Below are 17,380 nucleotides of genomic sequence, written 5' to 3' on the forward strand. Positions count from 1 at the left end.
TATTATTATAATAAATAATAATCATTTGTACACGCACCTTACCGTATGCAGTAAAAATTCACAACCACTTCAATATTCGTACACTCATACAAAAATAATATTAAAAGAAAAAAAATATACAAAAAATCGTATACTACAAAGTTTTACACTAGTTGCTGCTTGAACCTCGTATCGAATAGACGCGTTGTTTTTGTCTTTTTCGGTCAACAAATATTATTTACGTTTCTTACTTCATAAACGGTTCTTTTTCAATATTGACCAAAAACATAATTAAGAAAGATTTTTATTATTTTGACATAAAAGTGTGTTAGAAAAGTAATTTAATCATGTTCAAGTTAATTACCTTTCTTGCTGTGCTTTTAACCATCAACGCACAAAGCGGCAAAGTAAGAAATTTAATATTTTCCAGCTTCGGGCAATTATTTTAATTAATTTTATGAAAAGTTTTCAAAAAATAGTGTGGGATACTAAACATTAAAAGTAAATGTTGCAAAATTCTGCCAAAGTGTAAACGATGTGAAAATTTTATAAACACTTTTTTGTTGTTGTTTATTTGTCTGCTGCATGTGTAACCGACAATGTTTATTATTTTTACAAGTTTACAATAAAAATTGTACCAAAATAAATAAAACATTAAATTAAAGTGCTTAGTCGGTATCTCCGGCATGTAATAAATATTTGTTTTAAAGAAATGATTTTTTTTATTTATTTACGGAATTAATTTGATATTTTAGTGATTGTTCTTACACGGAAGGAAATCCTTATATAAATTTTAGTGAAATTAATTAATAATGTTGATAAAAAAAAATTAAATTAAAAAAAATTTATAAATAAAATAAAATTAAAAAAAAATAAAAAATTATAAAATAAAATTAAGAATAAAGTTTTAAATATACCTTTAAATTGAAATTTTGAAAATTAAAAAAAAATGTTTATTAAAAATAAAATAATCTAAATTTTTATATATTTTTTTTACAAAAACATTAATAAAAAATTAAACCAAATTTAATAAACATTTATTAATTTAATTAATTTTAATAATTTATTTATTTATCAAAATTTTTCTTTTATTTTAATTTTTTAAATATTAATAAAAAATTAAATTACACCTACTGAAAAATAATTAAAATATTTAATTTAAATTTATTGATTAAAAATTTTATTTTTTTAAGTTATTTTTAAAAATGATTTAATTTTCATTTAAAAAATAATTTATTTAAATATTTTCTTGAATTTTGATTATTTTTTGAAAATTAAATAATTTTTCCATTTATTAATTTAATGAATTTTAATAAAAAGGATATTTATTTTTTAAAGTCTTTATTTCATTTTTTTATTATTTAAAATTTTTTTTTAATATTTTGTGATAAAGCTTCAGAAATAAATTATATTACCTTTAATAAATTAAGTTATAATTTAGGTAAATTAAATTTTTTAAATATTATTTTTTCTTTGCGTGAACAACGCCTGGTACGTTTCGTTTATGTGACTAACTTACTAGAAAAAATACGTCAGACATGTACGAGAGTTTAAAAAGGTGCACAAAGCAGAATAAAAAGTAATCAAAACCAGATTCGAATCAGTTCAAGGTGTAACGAATGAGTAGTTTTGGTCACTTCTATATTTAATTTTTATCGTGCGAAAGATTTAAATAAGAAGAAGGTGATTTATGGAATTTAAATCTTTCAAATGATTAATTTAACGCAAAATTGCGCCAATATCGAGGTTAATTATTCTAACATTGCTCTTAGCTTTGAAACAATTAAAATTATTGTTTTAAGCACGCATTGTATTAAATAATTCAGGAAATGACCTTAAAATCTCGTTCTTCTTCTATTTTTTTTCAGTTACGTGTTCATGTTTTCTACGAGTCGTTATGTCCTGACAGCATGAATTTCGTTAGCCGACACTTGGTGCCCCAAATTGATGCCTTTAATGACGTTATTGAGGTTGTTTTGGTTCCGTTTGGCAAATCAAAGGTAAGTTTTGTTTATATTTTGATCGGTGACCAGTGAAGCATGACTCTACAAGACATGATGAGTACTTTATCAATGTTTTTCGTTATCGAACACGTTTTATTGAAGTTACATGCAAAAAAAAAATCGGATGATAATCGGTCAATATAGACACGAATTGACAACGAGATTGATTGATGATAACTTTCTACGAATTAAAGTTGTTAAAAAGATGTTTTTTGTCATGTTTTTGAGAAATTCTGAAGAAATTCGATAAATTTTTGATTTCTAATAATTTTTTAAAATTAATTTTAGCATCTTGGAGGAGGTTCTTTCACCTGTCAACACGGATCTGCTGAATGCAAACTTAACCGTATCATGTCTTGCGCTCTTACCCAAATCAATGATCAACAAGCTGCCGTTAAATATGTCGGTTGTCAAATGGTTTGGGGAGCTGATCGTTCAGGAAGACAAGTAAGTGTCAAAATTCTCAAAAAATCCTTTGAAATTTTCTAATTTTCATTCAAATTTTGAAGTGCGTTGACGAACACGGCTTAGACTGGGCTGCTGTTGAACAATGCTATGCCACAGAAGTTGGTGCTGAATTGCAAATTGGTGCTGAGAACGAACAAAAACGTATCTTGCCAAATGGTTATCCATCATTTGTGCCAACGATTGTCTATAACGAGCAATATGACAAAGGATTGCAAGACGCATCATTGAAGAACTTTGCTGGAGTTATGTGCTCACTTTTGGGCCCAGGAGTTGGACCATGCGTTTAAACAAAAGACAGAATGACAAACTATAAAATAGACTCTAGTCTCAAGCAGGAGAGATTTTAAACAGACTCACCCATGTCTTTTTTTGTCGATATATTCAGTGACCATCTTTTTAACTAAAATAAAAAATTTTAAGAAAAAATGAGTTATGACTTTGTTAATTTTTGTAAATTGATGTAAACTACGATTTTGGTTTATGAAAATTCACTTCAAAAAATTTCCAATAGAATTATTGTGATGAAAGGAAATTGAAAATTTTATAATGCTTGATATTTCGATGCCTAAAGTTACTCAATTTAACTAAAGAGACTTGCTTTTGCTTGATTGGCATGAGCTTTAGCGTTTTATTACCCTCTGCGACAATAATTAAAATAAAATTTAATTTCCTTCTATATCGGCAACAATTTGAGAACACTGTCGCTGTAAGAAAAAATCATCATCTTCGCTGTTTAACTCATGAACTTAAGATTCTTTGATTGTAACTTTGTTGATGTATGGCTTACATGCTCAAACACTTTGATGTATAGACCATAATAATGTAAGCTAAAATATTTCTCCTAATAGATGATTGTGCTTGCTTTTATTAGTTTTTAGTCAAATTTCGTTTTGCAATATTTAGGAAGTAATCTTAATGGTTTCTTCTTCGTCAAATTATTGGAATTTTTGTAGGTCTCTAAGGGTTTTTGTCTTGATATTTGAAATTAAGTTATTAAATTGATGAGATTTATGACGCGTGTGACAAAGGCCGTGGCGATGTTTGACAACATTAAATTATTGAAAGAATCATAGAATTTTCGTTGATCCATTTTATATGTCATTATTGTTTTTCTCAGTTTACGTTTTCTATGGCTTCCTTAGATAAGGCTTCGATTAAATGCTCACTTCCTGCTTCTCAAATATTAAATTTGTTTGATGTGCGTATATCTTAGTATCTCGAAGGAAACGGATAGTGATTCAGAAACACATGAGGATTAAAGAACATTTCTTCTGATTAGCTAAAAAATAAATTTGAGAGAAAAAGGATATTACATATATGAATTTAAGAAAATTTTCTAAAAAAAATTGAAATGAAAACTCCCACGAAAAAAAATAAGTCCTTTATGGGAGACTTTATATCAAAATTGTACCATTTTCTCACAAAATAACATTTGCGATAGTCTTACACTTCTGTAATCGCTTCTGCTAATCCAACTTGCGTTTATTTCATAAAACTTCCGATGATATCCAATTATAGACTGTCGAATACATTTGTTCCGCCTCTGTCGCGTTGTGCAATTCAATCAAGAGAATCGTTAAAATAAATTAAATTACAAATCTCCAACTTAAAAATCCGTGAGTTTGTTAGTTTTGATCAAAATCTTGATAAGCGACAATCGCCGGCTACTACAAAAAATGTCTTTAATCAACAAAATGTTCGTATTTCTGGCATTTTTTGCATTATCAACCATTCATGCCGAAAAACCGCAAGTTCACGTAGTTTTTGAAGCTTTATGCCCTGCAAGTATCAATTTCGTGGAAACAAATTTAAAGTCAAACTACTCTCCGGTCCTCAAAGATCATGTCGACATCACTTTTATCCCATTCGGAAAAGCACGAGAAGTTCCTGAACCGGAAAAGTTCTCTTGTCAACACGGTCCGGAAGAATGTCAACTTAACATGATGATGTCATGTGCCTTGTACTTCCTGAAAGAGCAACCAAAGCAAGTTGATTTCGTCGTTTGTGCCATGAAATTGAGGGAAAATTGGATGGAGGTGAGTAAATTTCCCGGATTTTCTTGAATTTCCTTAATTTTCTTCCCATAGTGTGCCAAAAAAGTTAAAATTTTACCTGAAAACGTCCTGAAATGCTACAATGGAACCTCGATGGGCGAAGAATTACAAGTCAAAGCAATGCAACTACAGAATGAAGTGTTGGGCGGATTCCCGAAAGGTGTTCCAACTATCGTTGTTGATCGCAAACCTGATGATTATTTGACTCGATTGGCTTTTGAAGACTTAAGGAAGGCACTTTGTGAGTTGTTCCATGAAAAAACCGACACGAAATGGACTCAAGAGTTAATTGATTATTGCAAGTAGTGGATTTTCATGCTTTGATGAGTTCAGAATCTTTCATTTTTGATGACTTTATGTCCTTGAAAAGAGTCTCAGGTACTTCAGTGATGTCGAGTTAGCTGAAAAACATTTAAATTAAATTAAATTAAATAAATTAAAAATTTAAAAAAAATTAAAAATCATTTAAAAAATCTTCAAAATTGAAAAAAAAAATTTAGTGGGCAAAAAAATTAAAAATAAAATTTAAAATAATCGTTAAAAATTTTTTTTTTAATTTTTTTTCTTACTTTCGAAAATAAATAAAATTAATTAATAAAAAAAATAAATTAATATAATTTAAAATTTCGAATTATTTTTAACAAAATTAATAAAAAAAAATTTTAAAAAATAAAGTTAAAATTTTTTTTTGATTTCATTAAAATTAATTTAATAAAAAAATATTTATTTAAAATTTATTGATTAAATTAAATTTTAACTATTATTAAATTTTTTATTAAATTAAATTTTAATTATTTAAAAATTTTAACCAAAAAATTAAAATCAGAGTTAACGAATTTTCTACAATCCTCAATTTAAATTTTTAATCTCCTTAAAATGTTACCTGGGCCAAATCACGTCACTGACATTTCGCATTGGTATCTAATATTTCACGATCTCAAGACCAAAATAAAGATAAAAACATTGGATAATCACTGCATTTTAAAAGGAATTTCACATTAGATCTTGTAGAAACTAATTTTCGCGTCACCATGAACATGAAGAAAAAGGTAAGGACTTTGCCCTCTTGCGATAACAAGTCAATCGCCCCTTTTAAAAATTTTACTACGTTTCTGCCCCTCAAAAATTACGATGAATAACAACAATTTTTTTCAAGGTCCTCCTCATGGGGAAATCCGGCTCAGGGAAAACATCAATGAGATCCATCATATTTGCCAACTATATTGCTCGGGATACTCGACGTCTGGGAGCCACAAGTAAAATTTTTAATTTTTTCTCATTTTTATCAAAAATTGACGTTTTTATGTGAATTTTAGTCGATGTCGAGCACTCCCACGTTCGTTTCTTGGGGAATTTAGTGCTAAATTTGTGGGATTGTGGCGGTCAGGAGTCGTTTATGGAACAATATTTCGCGTCGCAGAAGGATAACATCTTCCGAAACGTCGAAGTACTGATTTATGTGTTCGATGTGGAAAGTAGGGAACTCGATAAGGACATGCACTATTACCAATCATGTCTGGAGGCGTTGCTGCAAAATTCGCCAGAGGCCAAAATCTTTTGTCTCGTCCACAAAATGGATCTCGTGGCGGAGGAACAACGCGATATAATCTTCAAAAAGCGCGAAGATGATCTGAAGCTGCTGTCGAAACCGCTGGAGTGCACGGCTTTTCGCACGAGTATCTGGGACGAGACCCTTTATCGTGCCTGGTCCAGTATCGTGTACCAACTCATCCCGAACGTCAAAGATCTGGAGAATTCTCTCACGTATTTCGCGAATATCGTCGATGCCGACGAGGTTTTACTCTTCGAACGTGCCACATTTTTAGTCATTTCGCATTGCCAACTGAAGCCGCACAAGGATGCGCATCGTTTCGAGAAAGTTTCGAACATCATCAAGCAGTTCAAGTTGTCCTGCTCCAAGTTGGGCGCCAAATTCCAAAGTATGGAGGTGCGAAATAGCTGTTTTGCCGCCTTCATTGACACCTTTACGAGTAACATGGTGGTCATGGTGATCATGTCGGATCCGGAAATGCCGTCGGAAGCTACGCTGATCAACATCCGCAACGCCCGCAAACACTTTGAAGAGCTAGAAAATAGAAATAAGACAAATGTGTCACAATATCACAATCAATATCGTTAAATATCGCAGTTTTTAGTTCAAATTTCGAGAAATTTTTTGTTAGAATTAGAATTTTACGAGACGGAGTAATCGAACAATATATTTTTAATGAAAGTTTTTTTTTAAATAATTACTTAGGAGACCAAAATAGACCGTAGAATTAGACAAATTTTAAACGTGAAAGACCAGAAGACGACTCATGTTCCGTCTTAAAGTTCATTCCGACATTGAATTACAAAAATTGTTGAAACGAAAGAGATTCGTGTTATTGTGCCTCATTTGCAATTGTTGTTGAATTTTTTTGTACAGCTAGATATTATTTTATGATTCTCCTTCTTTTTTCAGACACTCTCGAACGACCAAAAAGTTTATGAATTGGTTGTCGCAACTTTTGTTCAAATACCTTCCATGATTATTAAATTTTGCTTGATTAAGACTTTTGACGTTATTTCCTACGTACAATCATTAGTCAAAATAAAAATATCTAAAAAATAAAATTTTCTTTTGTTTTTTTTTTAATTTTTAATTAAGTAAAAATAGAATTTTATTCAAAATTAATTCAAAAAAATTTAAATTTTGAGAAAAAAGAAGAAAAAAAGGTCAGTTTTGATTTTTTTTTTTTTATAAAAATTAATTTTCTTTCAAAAATTTTTAAATTATTTTTAACAAAAATTAGAAAAATCGTTCATTAGCTATTTAAATATTTAGAATAAATATTTTTTTTTAATATTCGAAAGAATTACGAAATTTTTATGAATAAAAAAAATCATTGGATTTTTGTTTTTAAAATTTGAAAAATTATTTGATTGCTTTCTTAAGTATTTTTTTTATATTTTTTATTTATTTATTTTTTATTAAAATAATTAATAATAAATTTAAATTAATTAAAATAAATTATTTAATTTAATTATTATTTATTTAGTATTTTTAATTATTTTTGAAAAAATATTTAAAAATCAAGTTTTATTTAAAAATTAAAAAGTTTTTGATAAAAATTTTAATAAAATAAATTAAAATCCATAAATTACGGAAAATTTATTTAAATGAAAATTTTCAGATAAAGAAATGCTTTTTAAAATTTTTAATTTTAGATCATTTCAAAAAAAAACACAAAAAATATTCTGAAATTCTTTGAAAAAAAATAATCATAAGCTCAATATAAAATTAAAAAAACCAAAAATTACACAAAAAAATCTCTTAAGAAGCCCGTTTTAGAGAAATAATTGAAAAAAATTTGAATTTTTCTCTTAAATTTTCAAAAGTAAAAATTTTTTTTTTGAAATTCAATCAAAATTTCAAATTTCCAACATTTTATTGTTTAATAATACAAGCAGAAACATTAGTTCCATATTTGTCCAGACCTGCTCGGAAATGATCTCCAACCGTTTTGGCACAAGCTCTATTGCACTTACGGAATTCTCTGATCGCAACGACATTAAATAAATTAATTTTATTCTGAAAACCTTCCAAGCAGCGTTCAACAGTTCGTCTCTTAACTCCCGGAGCCGAATGAAGTGTCGTGTGAATTACTCGATTTGCGACTTCCTGCAAGCCTCCACGAAGATAGCTGCCCAACAACTTTTCCGGGGCTCTGATGTACCATTTTCTCAGCAATTTACAAAGATCCGCATAAACTCCGGTTGCACTGTCGGGACATTGAACCTGGTTCGCTAATTTGCGCATTCTGCCATTGTTGTTCGTGTAACGTTGTTGCTCCGATTGACTCACCAGCAGAGCTGCTAAGCAAAGAAATAAAATTAGTTTTGGTTGCATTCTGAGAAGCTTATGAGACGAATTCGTTACTCTCATGTTTTTATATAAAAATTTATATCTGGTATGAAGATTTTTTTATTTTTAACTGAAAATATGTTTTTGAGGATTTTTACGAAAAGAAACTGGAAATATTTAATTTTTTCAGAACTGATGATAAATTATTAATTAATTTCTGAAACATTTATTTTAAAAAATTAAATTTACTTTTATATTAAAAATTAATTCACCGAGCAGTTCCATGAAATTTTTTTAACAGTTAATGTTTTAAGTTTTTAAATTTAATTATTTTACCAATTTTTAATAAAAAAAAAAATAAAAAGATATTTAGACAAAAACATTTTTTTTTGAAAATTAAAAATTTTAAAATTATGTACATATAAAATTTTTCTTTATTTCCAGTATTTGACATTATTTAATTAATATTAAAAAAAATGTCTAAAAAATTTTAAAAAATATTTAATTTTTTTTTTCAAATTTAATATTCAATTTTATTTTAAATATTAAATTTTAATTTTATTTAATTTCTTCAAATTTTCAAAATTACAACGAAAAAAAAAATTAATTTTTTTTACTACTTTTTTGACGTTTTTGAACGTTAATCGTTGATTGAAGACATTAAAATAATTTTTACTTTTATTATTTTAAGTTTTTAAGTCAAAATTTAATAAAATTTCACAAAATAAAAATTTAAGAAAAAAATAAAAAATTTGGTCACGTGACTCAAAAATTTTTTCATCAAATTTTCGATAGATAATGCGTTTTTAAAGCAAGTTAAGTTCATATCTTATATAATTTTAATTTTTACTGGACATTATTATCGTTTTTTAATCAAAAAGTACCAAAAAATGTCAAAAATTTTCTTTTTTTTAATTATTTTTATTTTTCTCCCTGAATTTTTTCGGCAAAATCGGAGGGGGGGGGCGACATAAAGTGAAATAATTAAATTTAATGGCCTAAATAAATGTTATATTTTTATTTCAATTATTAAATTTTAATTTAAATAAAAAATAATAAAAAATAATTAATTTATTTATTTTATGCATTATTTAAATCAAATTTTTAATTTATTAGAAAAATTCAAATCTGGCAACCCTTAAACTGACCCGATGCCAAATTAAAGCGTCACGTCACAAACGGAAAACAAAAATTGGCAACACTGTTATTCGGCATTCCTGGACTTTGTTTCTTATCAAATTTTAAAAATAAAATTTTATTTTAGAAAATTTAAATAAAAAAACCCAAAAATGACGCATCTTTTCAAACAAAGTGTTTTGACAATTTTATCAGAACAATGCTACGATAAATATTTCGTTGAATTCAACATGCTTGACGGTAAGAAAGTCCTAATTAGTCTAAATTCTTAGCAATAACAATTTTTTTCTCGTTTTCCAGTGGAGTGCTTCAAAGCGCTGTTAAGCAAAGTTCTCGGCATCGGATTAATTGCCGGCTCGATGTTAGTAAAAGTTCCCCAAATCATCAAAATCTGGAATGCAAAAAGTGCGACAGGCATTAATATTGTTAGTGTTTTGCTCGATTTGGTTGCCATTACGTGTCATATGGCTTACAGTTATGTAAGCGGCTTTCCGTTCACTTCCTGGGGCGACACGTCCTTCCTGGCGATCCAAACGGCACTTATTGCCGCTCTCGTGTTTCTCTACAGCGGCAAACCGAACGTTTCTGTGATTTTCACGGTGCTTTATGGCGTAATTTGTTACGTTTTGATGGGAGGATTTACGCCGAAAAATTTATTGTGGTCAGCTCAGGGTTTGAATATCCCGATTTTGTTTGGAAAATTATCGCAAGCCGTAACGAACTTCAAAGCTAAGAGTACGGGACAACTTTCAGCGATAACTTGTTTTATGCTCTTCTTTGGCTCTCTGGCGAGAATTTTTACCTCTGTGCAAGAAACGGGAGACTCAATGATGATTTTAACGTACCTGGCTTCGTCTTTTGCAAACGCCCGTAATTGTGTTCCAGCTCGTTTTGTATTGGAATTCGGACAAAGTTGCTTCTGGCGATGAAAAGAAACAAAAGTTGAAGAGCAAAAAAATTAATTAAAAGACTTTTTATTTTTAATTAATGACTTTAGAAAAAAATAAAAAATTTATTATTTGAAAAAAAAAAAAAAAAATTAAAATAATTTTTAATCAAATAAATTTTCAATTTTTAATCCCCATTATTAATTTGATATAAAAATTTATATTTTAAAAAATTTTTTTTATTTTTAAAAAAACATATTTTTGAATTTTTAATTATGAAAATTTTCACTGGAAAAAATTTATTTTGAACAAAAAATAATAATTTTATTATTTTTAATTAAATTATTTTTTTGAAAATTTTTTAATAATCTTAAAATAAAAAACTATTTAATAAAGCTTTACATTTAATGAAAATTATGAAATTAATTCTATTTTTCTACACCGAAATTAAAATTATAAAAGTTTATGAATTTGTTTCGTCTTTTATTTTAAAAACAGAAAAAAAATTTTTTTAACAGTTATCGTTTTTGATTTTTTCAAACTGTTCTGAATTTTTAAATTTTTTTTAAATTTTTTTTTCAAAATTTTTTAAAAAAAATTTAAAAGATGCCTTCAGATTCAAAAAATTTTTTTTAAAAATTTTTAAGTTTTTTGAAAATTATTTTATTTTTTAAAAAAAAAAGTAAAAAGATTTTTATAAAAACATTTTTTTTTGTGTATTTTTTGAAAATTTTAAAATTATGTTAAAATTTTTCTTTATTTCCAAAATTTGAATTAATTAAAAAAAAATGTTAAAAAATTTTATGAAAAATATTTAATTTTTTTTTTAAATTTAATATTCAATTTTATTTTAAATATTAAATTTTAATTTAATTTAATTTCTTCAAATTTTCAAAATTACAACGAAAAAAAAAAATTAAATCATTGAACAAATTTAATTTTTACTTTTATTATTTTAAGTTTTTAAGTCAAAACTTTAATAAAATTTCACAAAATAAGAAAAAAATAAAAAATTTGGTCACGTGACTCAAAAATTTTTTCATCAAATTTTCGATAGATAATGCGTTTTTAAAGCAAGTTAAGTTCATATCTAATATAATTTTAATTTTTACTGGACATTATTATCGTTTTTTAATCAAAAAGTACAAAAAAATGTCAAAAATTTTCGTTTTTTTTTTAATTATTTTTATTTTTCTCCCTGAATTTCTTCGGCAAAATCGGAGGGAAGGCGACATAAAGTGAAATAATTAAATTTAATGGCCTAAATTAATGTTATTTTTTTTCAATTATTAAATTTTAATTTATATAAAAAATAATAAAAATAATTAATTTATTTATTTTATGCATTATTTAAATCAAATATTTAATTTTTAATTTATTAGAAAAATTCAAATCTGGCAACCCTTAAACTGACCCGATGCGAAATTAAAGCGTTACGTCACTAACGGAAAACAAAAATTGGCAACACTGTTATTCGGCATTCCTGGACTTTGTTTCTTATCAAATTTTAAAAATAAAATTTTATTTTAAAAAATTTAAATAAAAAAACCCAAAAATGACGCATCTTTTCAAACAGAGTGTTTTGACAATTTTATCAGAGCAATGCTACGATAAATATTTCGTTGAATTCAACATGCTTGACGGTAAGAAAGTCCTAATTAGTCTAAATTCTTAGCAATAACAATTTTTTTCTCGTTTTCCAGTGGAGTGCTTCAAAGCGCTGTTAAGCAAAGTTCTCGGCATCGGATTAATTGCCGGCTCGATGTTAGTAAAAGTTCCCCAAATCATCAAAATCTGGAATGCAAAAAGTGCGACAGGCATTAACATTGTTAGTGTTTTGCTCGATTTGGTTGCCATTACGTGTCATATGGCTTACAGTTATGTAAGCGGCTTTCCCTTCACTTCCTGGGGCGACACGTCCTTCCTGGCGATCCAAACGGCACTTATTGCCGCTCTCGTTTTTCTCTACAGCGGCAAACCGAACGTTTCTGTGATTTTCACGGTGCTTTATGGCGTAATTTGTTACGTTTTGATGGGAGGATTTACGCCGAAAAATTTATTGTGGTCAGCTCAGGGTTTGAATATCCCGATTTTGTTGGTGGGAAAATTATCGCAAGCCGTAACGAACTTCAAAGCTAAGAGTACGGGACAACTTTCAGCGATAACTTGTTTTATGCTCTTCTTTGGCTCTCTGGCGAGAATTTTTACCTCTGTGCAAGAAACGGGAGACTCAATGATGATTTTAACGTACCTGGCTTCGTCTTTTGCAAACGCCGTAATTGTGTTCCAGCTCGTTTTGTATTGGAATTCGGACAAAGTTGCTTCTGGCGATGAAAAGAAACAAAAGTTGAAGAGCAAAAAAATTAATTAAAAGACTTTTTATTTTTAATTAATGACTTTAGAAAAAAATAAAAAAATTATTATTTGAAAAAAAAATTAAAATATTTTTTTAATCTAATCATTTTGTTTAATCTTTTAATCCCCAAAACTAATACCTATTTTTTTTATCAGTTGATGTCCTTCATTTCAGGTTACATAAAGCGATAAGTTTTTCAAATCTCTGTAAGAATTTTTTTCATATCTTTTTTATCTCGCTTTTTTAAAAAATTTTATTTTAATAATTCTTTGTAAAAATTTTTATATTTTTTGTATTTCTAATATAAATTCGATCAAAAATATAAAAAATTATTTTATTAATTAAAATATATGAAAATTAAAAATATTAAGTTAAAAATATGATTATTGTGAGAAAATCGTTTTATTTTGTATTTTTTTAAATTTATTTTTATTAAGGCAAATGTAATGAATTTTCTTCTACAGTTGCGATTAAAATTTTTCTTTTATTTTGATTAATATTTTATTATTTTTAATTAAATATTTTTTCCAAATGAAAATCAATAATAAATTCCAATAACATTTTAAAATAAAAAAGGGGGGGCAAAATAAAATAAAAAAAAATTTTTCAAAATACTTAAAATTATTAAAATGTAAAATTTTACAAATTTTCAAAAAAAATTTTTGGCAATTTTTTAATTTTTGAAATTTAAAAATTTTTAAATTTTTTAAGTTAAAATTTGATAATTTTTTTAATAAAAATTAACTGTCAATTTTGAAAAAAAAATTCATATTTTTATTTCGATTTTTTTTAAAATTTTAAAATTTTTTCAAAAAAATTCAATTAATATATAAAATTTTTTAAAAATTATTTTGAAAAAACACCAAAAAACGATCATAAAAATGACAAAATTTTGATTAAATTTTTTTTTTTTTTTTCTATTTTGCCCCATTTTTTGATTTTCTTTTAAATTTTGGACTTTATTTTTGATAATTTTCATTAGCAGCCTTAAATATTTTTTTAATTTTGCAATATTTAAAATTTAATAAATAATTAAAATTAAAATTTAATTAATAAAATAAAAAAAAATATTAATCAAACTGAAAATTAAAAAAAAAAAATAAACAAAAATCCATTGAAAAATGTCAGGCAAGTTTTGAACATTAAACGAAATATTGAACATTTTTAAAATTAATAAATTTTGCAATAAAAATTTAATTTTATTTAATTTTTTAAAAATAAGTTGTTTAATTAATTTTTATTTAATTATTTATTTTTTTATTATTTAATTTTTAGACAAAAAATTTATTTATTCTTTTTTTTTGCAAAAAGATGAAAAAATTAATTGAATTTTTAAAATAAATTGATTTTTTTTCATCAAATTGGGACCAAAATGAAAAATATTTTTTTTATAATTTTTTTTGAGCAAAAAAAAAAAGAATGTGGCAATATAATAATTTTTTTTTATAAAATCATTTCAAAAATCAAAAACCTCTTTCAAATAAACTTCTGATGCACTAAAAAACCTTATAAAATATTTACTGAACTTTTTATTACTTCACATTTAAAATTGACAGCTGACGACTGTGACTTCAAACATTCAGTCAAACAGCCACACAATGTACAAAATTACCAAGTAAACAACTCTTCAACTTCTTTTTTAGCACAAAAATCAAAAATAAAGAAAATCTCCCAAAATTCCAAAGTCAATTAAATTTTTTTTCTTAGAATTAATCATAGAATAAGTAAAAAGTGAACATTTCCGTCAAAAAATCATCGAAAAAAAGCTCAAAGGTCACTCGACTTGGCAAAAATGGATCGAATCTTGAAAGGAGTGATGCGATATCGTGGCACAACGAGGGAACAAATGGTTAAGGAATTCAAGCAAGTCAAGGACAATCCACATGTGAGTTTTTTTACCAGCTGTCCTGAGCTTATCTTATCACAAAATCTGAGGCGCAGCTGAAAATTCTTCAATTGAAGTCATGTTTTTGTCGTTTTCGGCACCATTTGAGACGTTTGGAGAACTTTTCAAGTAATTCCGAGACACGTTGGATGATTATTACATTGTGTCACTTTCTGATTCGAAGGATTTTTATGTTTGTCTTGACCTTCGCGATTTCCAAAACATTTCATTCATAAACATTTTCTGTTTACGTATTATTTCTACAGTTTGCTACACGTTCTCAGCTGATGTGCGAAAGAGAAAAATGTATTTTTTACCGGTTTTGCTCTCCTTTTTCTTCGTAAATCTGTGAATTTGTACTAAAAATCTCATGTTTTTCAGCCAAAAGCCGTTTTTTTCACGTGCATGGACTCCCGCATGATCCCGACCCGTTACACAGACACGCACGTGGGCGACATGTTCGTGATCCGAAACGCGGGGAACCTCATTCCTCATGCGCATCACTTCCAGGACGAGTACTACAGTTGCGAACCGGCAGGTTTGGAGCTCGGATGTGTCGTCAACTCGATCCGGCATGTGATTGTGTGCGGGCACAGTGACTGCAAAGCCATGAATTTGCTCTACCAGCTCCGGGATCCGAAGGAGGCAACGCAACAACATCGCCGAATGTCACCGTTGAGGGCTTGGCTGCTCGAACATGCCACCACAAGTCTCGAATTGTTCCGAAATATACAAAATGTGGGCTTCGACAAACCCGTAACGTTCTCGTCGGAAAGCCCGTTGAGGAGATTTGTCGCGTATATCGACCACGAGAACCGATTTAGCATCGAAGATAAACTTTCGCAGGTCAATACGTTGCAACAATTATCGAATATTGCGTCTTATGGGTTTTTAAAGAGACGTCTGGAGACCCATGACTTACATTTGCATGCCTTGTGGTTCGACATTTACTCCGGAGACATCTTTTACTTTAGCAGAGGCAGCAAGAAATTCATCGAAATCAACGAAACCACAATCGACAAGTTACTCGAGGAAGTTAATCGGTGGTACTCGTAAGCTCTAACTGTCGATTTTTTAGTAATTGTGTGTTTAATCAGCTTTTAACAATCGAAGAATCGTACAAAAATCGCATTTTACCTGTTAAAAAGTGGCGGATTTGATATTTCCTGAAAAAAAATCTTGAAATTTTTGCTTGGTTTGGATTAATTTATAACATTTTGGATCTAAAAAGGCCCAAAAGCCTTCGTTAAGTCCGCCACTGAACACGAATTGACTGTTTTTACCGTTGTTACCTACTTAAATGTGAATAATTGTTGACAATATCAGAGAAATTTATAATAAAGTGTTTATTTTTGTATCAAAAATTTGTGTTTTCTAACGAAACTTACCTCTTTTTATCACTCGCAGGTGCAATGATTAATGCTTTCCATCAAGCGCAGTCGTGCCCAAAGCATTTCCGTAGAAACGTGTGACTTTGACCCATTTTCCGTGATTTTTTTGAAGAATTGTAATCAGGATTAAGACATTAATGTCATCGGCGCAGCATTTAAACATGAAACATTCACTTATGTAATAAAAAGTTACACAGAGCGATGCTGACCATTCACTTTGAAGACAGTTTGAAGAGCAAAACGTAATTTATGGCAATGTCATAATAGGATTGGAGATAAAACGTTAAAAGAATCATTAAAATTACAGAAGATTTGTGGAGTTAACATTTTAAAATGCGTGATTTTATTGATGGATGGTGTCTTGGAGGCATTTTGAGAGTGAAAAAGGTTCATTTAAAAGTAAATGGAAATTATTTTAGGATATTTAAGACATTAAAAATGAGAATTTATGACAAATTTATGAGGAATTAATCTCAATTAAATTAAAATTTTCTGAATTTTATATAAAAAAAATTATTTGAATTTTTAATTAAAATAAATTAAAGTAAATTATTTTTTTTAAATTTAATATTTAATTAGAAAATTAAATTAAAAATTAATTAATTAATTTTAAATTAAATAATTTATTTTAATTATTATTATTTATTATTGAATTTTTTAATTAAATTAAAGCAAACTATTTTTTTAAATTTTAATATTAATTAATTAATATTAATATTATTCATATTAAATTTAAAAAATAGTTTATTTTAATTTAATTAAAAAATTCAATAATAAGGCCGTTCCAAATTTATTTCGAACTTTTTGTCCCAAAACATTTTTTTCAAAATGAGGGGGGGGGGGCAAAATAAAAAAAAAGTTTTGAAATACTGTTTCATATAAAATGCCAAAAATTTAACAAATTTTGGCCATTCATGAATATTTTAGATGTTTTTATGGTATCTACATTGAGATTTGATAATTTAAAATTGATCTGAAAGTAATTCAAGTTAAAAATTTTAACAAAAAAAAATTTTTTGAAAAATAATTTTTAGGAAATATTTTTATTCATGTAAAATTTCGATTTTCAACACTTTTTAAAATTAAATTGGAAATATTTAAAAAAAAAATTTGAAAATTCCTTGAAAAAGTAAGGAAAAGGACCAAAAAATGGTCAATTTTGATGAAATTTTTAACTTTTTTTTTTATTTTGCCCCATTGGATTTTCGGCTTTTGAAATGGGGCAGGGGACAAAAACATAGAAAAAAATTTGGAGCGGCCTAATTAATAATAGGTAATTAAAATAAATTATTTAATTTAAAAAAATAATAATAAAATAAATTAAATAATTTTAAATTAAATAATTTATTTTAATTATTATTATTTATTATTGA

The 17,380-nt window shown here is 27.0% G+C and overlaps 6 protein-coding genes across 6 annotated transcripts; all 6 read left to right on the forward strand.

Annotated features, from left to right (window-relative positions):
* Window positions 1–167: 167 nt before the first annotated feature.
* On the forward strand, window positions 168–2,876 carry LOC134838225 (GILT-like protein 1). Its single transcript, XM_063853706.1, has 4 exons — window positions 168–386; window positions 1,848–1,979; window positions 2,271–2,429; window positions 2,492–2,876. The coding sequence occupies exons 1-4, from the start codon at window positions 327–329 to the stop codon at window positions 2,735–2,737; spliced, it is 597 nt and encodes a 198-aa protein (XP_063709776.1). The 5' UTR covers window positions 168–326; the 3' UTR covers window positions 2,738–2,876.
* A 1,071-nt stretch (window positions 2,877–3,947) lies between these two features.
* LOC134838361 (GILT-like protein 1) lies at window positions 3,948–5,000 on the forward strand. The gene is made up of 2 exons (XM_063853876.1): window positions 3,948–4,486; window positions 4,538–5,000. The coding sequence occupies exons 1-2, from the start codon at window positions 4,127–4,129 to the stop codon at window positions 4,808–4,810; spliced, it is 633 nt and encodes a 210-aa protein (XP_063709946.1). The 5' UTR covers window positions 3,948–4,126; the 3' UTR covers window positions 4,811–5,000.
* A 416-nt stretch (window positions 5,001–5,416) lies between these two features.
* On the forward strand, window positions 5,417–7,102 carry LOC134826910 (ras-related GTP-binding protein A). The gene is made up of 4 exons (XM_063839420.1): window positions 5,417–5,553; window positions 5,661–5,760; window positions 5,821–6,639; window positions 6,969–7,102. Exons 1-4 carry the CDS (start codon window positions 5,536–5,538, stop codon window positions 6,995–6,997), a joined length of 966 nt encoding a protein of 321 aa, XP_063695490.1. The 5' UTR covers window positions 5,417–5,535; the 3' UTR covers window positions 6,998–7,102.
* Window positions 7,103–9,536: 2,434 nt separating this feature from the next.
* Window positions 9,537–10,516, forward strand: LOC134837079 (mannose-P-dolichol utilization defect 1 protein homolog). The gene is given in 3 exon segments (XM_063852393.1): window positions 9,537–9,728; window positions 9,789–10,357; window positions 10,359–10,516. Coding segments are annotated over 3 exon segments (753 nt in total). The 5' UTR covers window positions 9,537–9,640; the 3' UTR covers window positions 10,455–10,516.
* A 1,312-nt stretch (window positions 10,517–11,828) lies between these two features.
* Window positions 11,829–12,825, forward strand: LOC134836981 (mannose-P-dolichol utilization defect 1 protein homolog). The gene is made up of 2 exons (XM_063852282.1): window positions 11,829–12,018; window positions 12,079–12,825. Exons 1-2 carry the CDS (start codon window positions 11,931–11,933, stop codon window positions 12,744–12,746), a joined length of 756 nt encoding a protein of 251 aa, XP_063708352.1. The 5' UTR covers window positions 11,829–11,930; the 3' UTR covers window positions 12,747–12,825.
* A 1,504-nt stretch (window positions 12,826–14,329) lies between these two features.
* LOC134834450 (beta carbonic anhydrase 1) lies at window positions 14,330–15,995 on the forward strand. The gene is made up of 2 exons (XM_063849107.1): window positions 14,330–14,616; window positions 14,998–15,995. Exons 1-2 carry the CDS (start codon window positions 14,524–14,526, stop codon window positions 15,670–15,672), a joined length of 768 nt encoding a protein of 255 aa, XP_063705177.1. The 5' UTR covers window positions 14,330–14,523; the 3' UTR covers window positions 15,673–15,995.
* The last annotated feature ends 1,385 nt before the right edge of the window (window positions 15,996–17,380 follow it).

The sequence above is a fragment of the Culicoides brevitarsis genome, chromosome 1, assembly GCF_036172545.1.
Source record: "Culicoides brevitarsis isolate CSIRO-B50_1 chromosome 1, AGI_CSIRO_Cbre_v1, whole genome shotgun sequence".
Lineage (NCBI taxonomy): Eukaryota > Metazoa > Arthropoda > Insecta > Diptera > Ceratopogonidae > Culicoides > Culicoides brevitarsis.

Excerpts from the sequence above, each read along its gene's own strand:
- LOC134838361 (XM_063853876.1), top strand. The coding sequence starts at position 4,127 with ATGTCTTTAATCAACAAAATGTTCGTATTTCTGGCATTTTTTGCATTA. Across the intron at positions 4,487-4,537 it reads TGAGGGAAAATTGGATGGAG|TGTGCCAAAAAAGTTAAAAT; the intron begins GTGAGTAAATTT and ends TTCTTCCCATAG.
- LOC134834450 (XM_063849107.1), top strand. The coding sequence starts at position 14,524 with ATGGATCGAATCTTGAAAGGAGTGATGCGATATCGTGGCACAACGAGG. Across the intron at positions 14,617-14,997 it reads AAGTCAAGGACAATCCACAT|CCAAAAGCCGTTTTTTTCAC; the intron begins GTGAGTTTTTTT and ends CATGTTTTTCAG.
- LOC134836981 (XM_063852282.1), top strand. The coding sequence starts at position 11,931 with ATGACGCATCTTTTCAAACAGAGTGTTTTGACAATTTTATCAGAGCAA. Across the intron at positions 12,019-12,078 it reads TGAATTCAACATGCTTGACG|TGGAGTGCTTCAAAGCGCTG; the intron begins GTAAGAAAGTCC and ends CTCGTTTTCCAG.
- LOC134838225 (XM_063853706.1), top strand. The coding sequence starts at position 327 with ATGTTCAAGTTAATTACCTTTCTTGCTGTGCTTTTAACCATCAACGCA. Across the intron at positions 1,980-2,270 it reads TTCCGTTTGGCAAATCAAAG|CATCTTGGAGGAGGTTCTTT; the intron begins GTAAGTTTTGTT and ends AATTAATTTTAG. Across the intron at positions 2,430-2,491 it reads CTGATCGTTCAGGAAGACAA|TGCGTTGACGAACACGGCTT; the intron begins GTAAGTGTCAAA and ends CAAATTTTGAAG.
- LOC134826910 (XM_063839420.1), top strand. Across the intron at positions 5,761-5,820 it reads TCGACGTCTGGGAGCCACAA|TCGATGTCGAGCACTCCCAC; the intron begins GTAAAATTTTTA and ends TGTGAATTTTAG. Across the intron at positions 6,640-6,968 it reads ACAATATCACAATCAATATC|ACACTCTCGAACGACCAAAA; the intron begins GTTAAATATCGC and ends TTCTTTTTTCAG.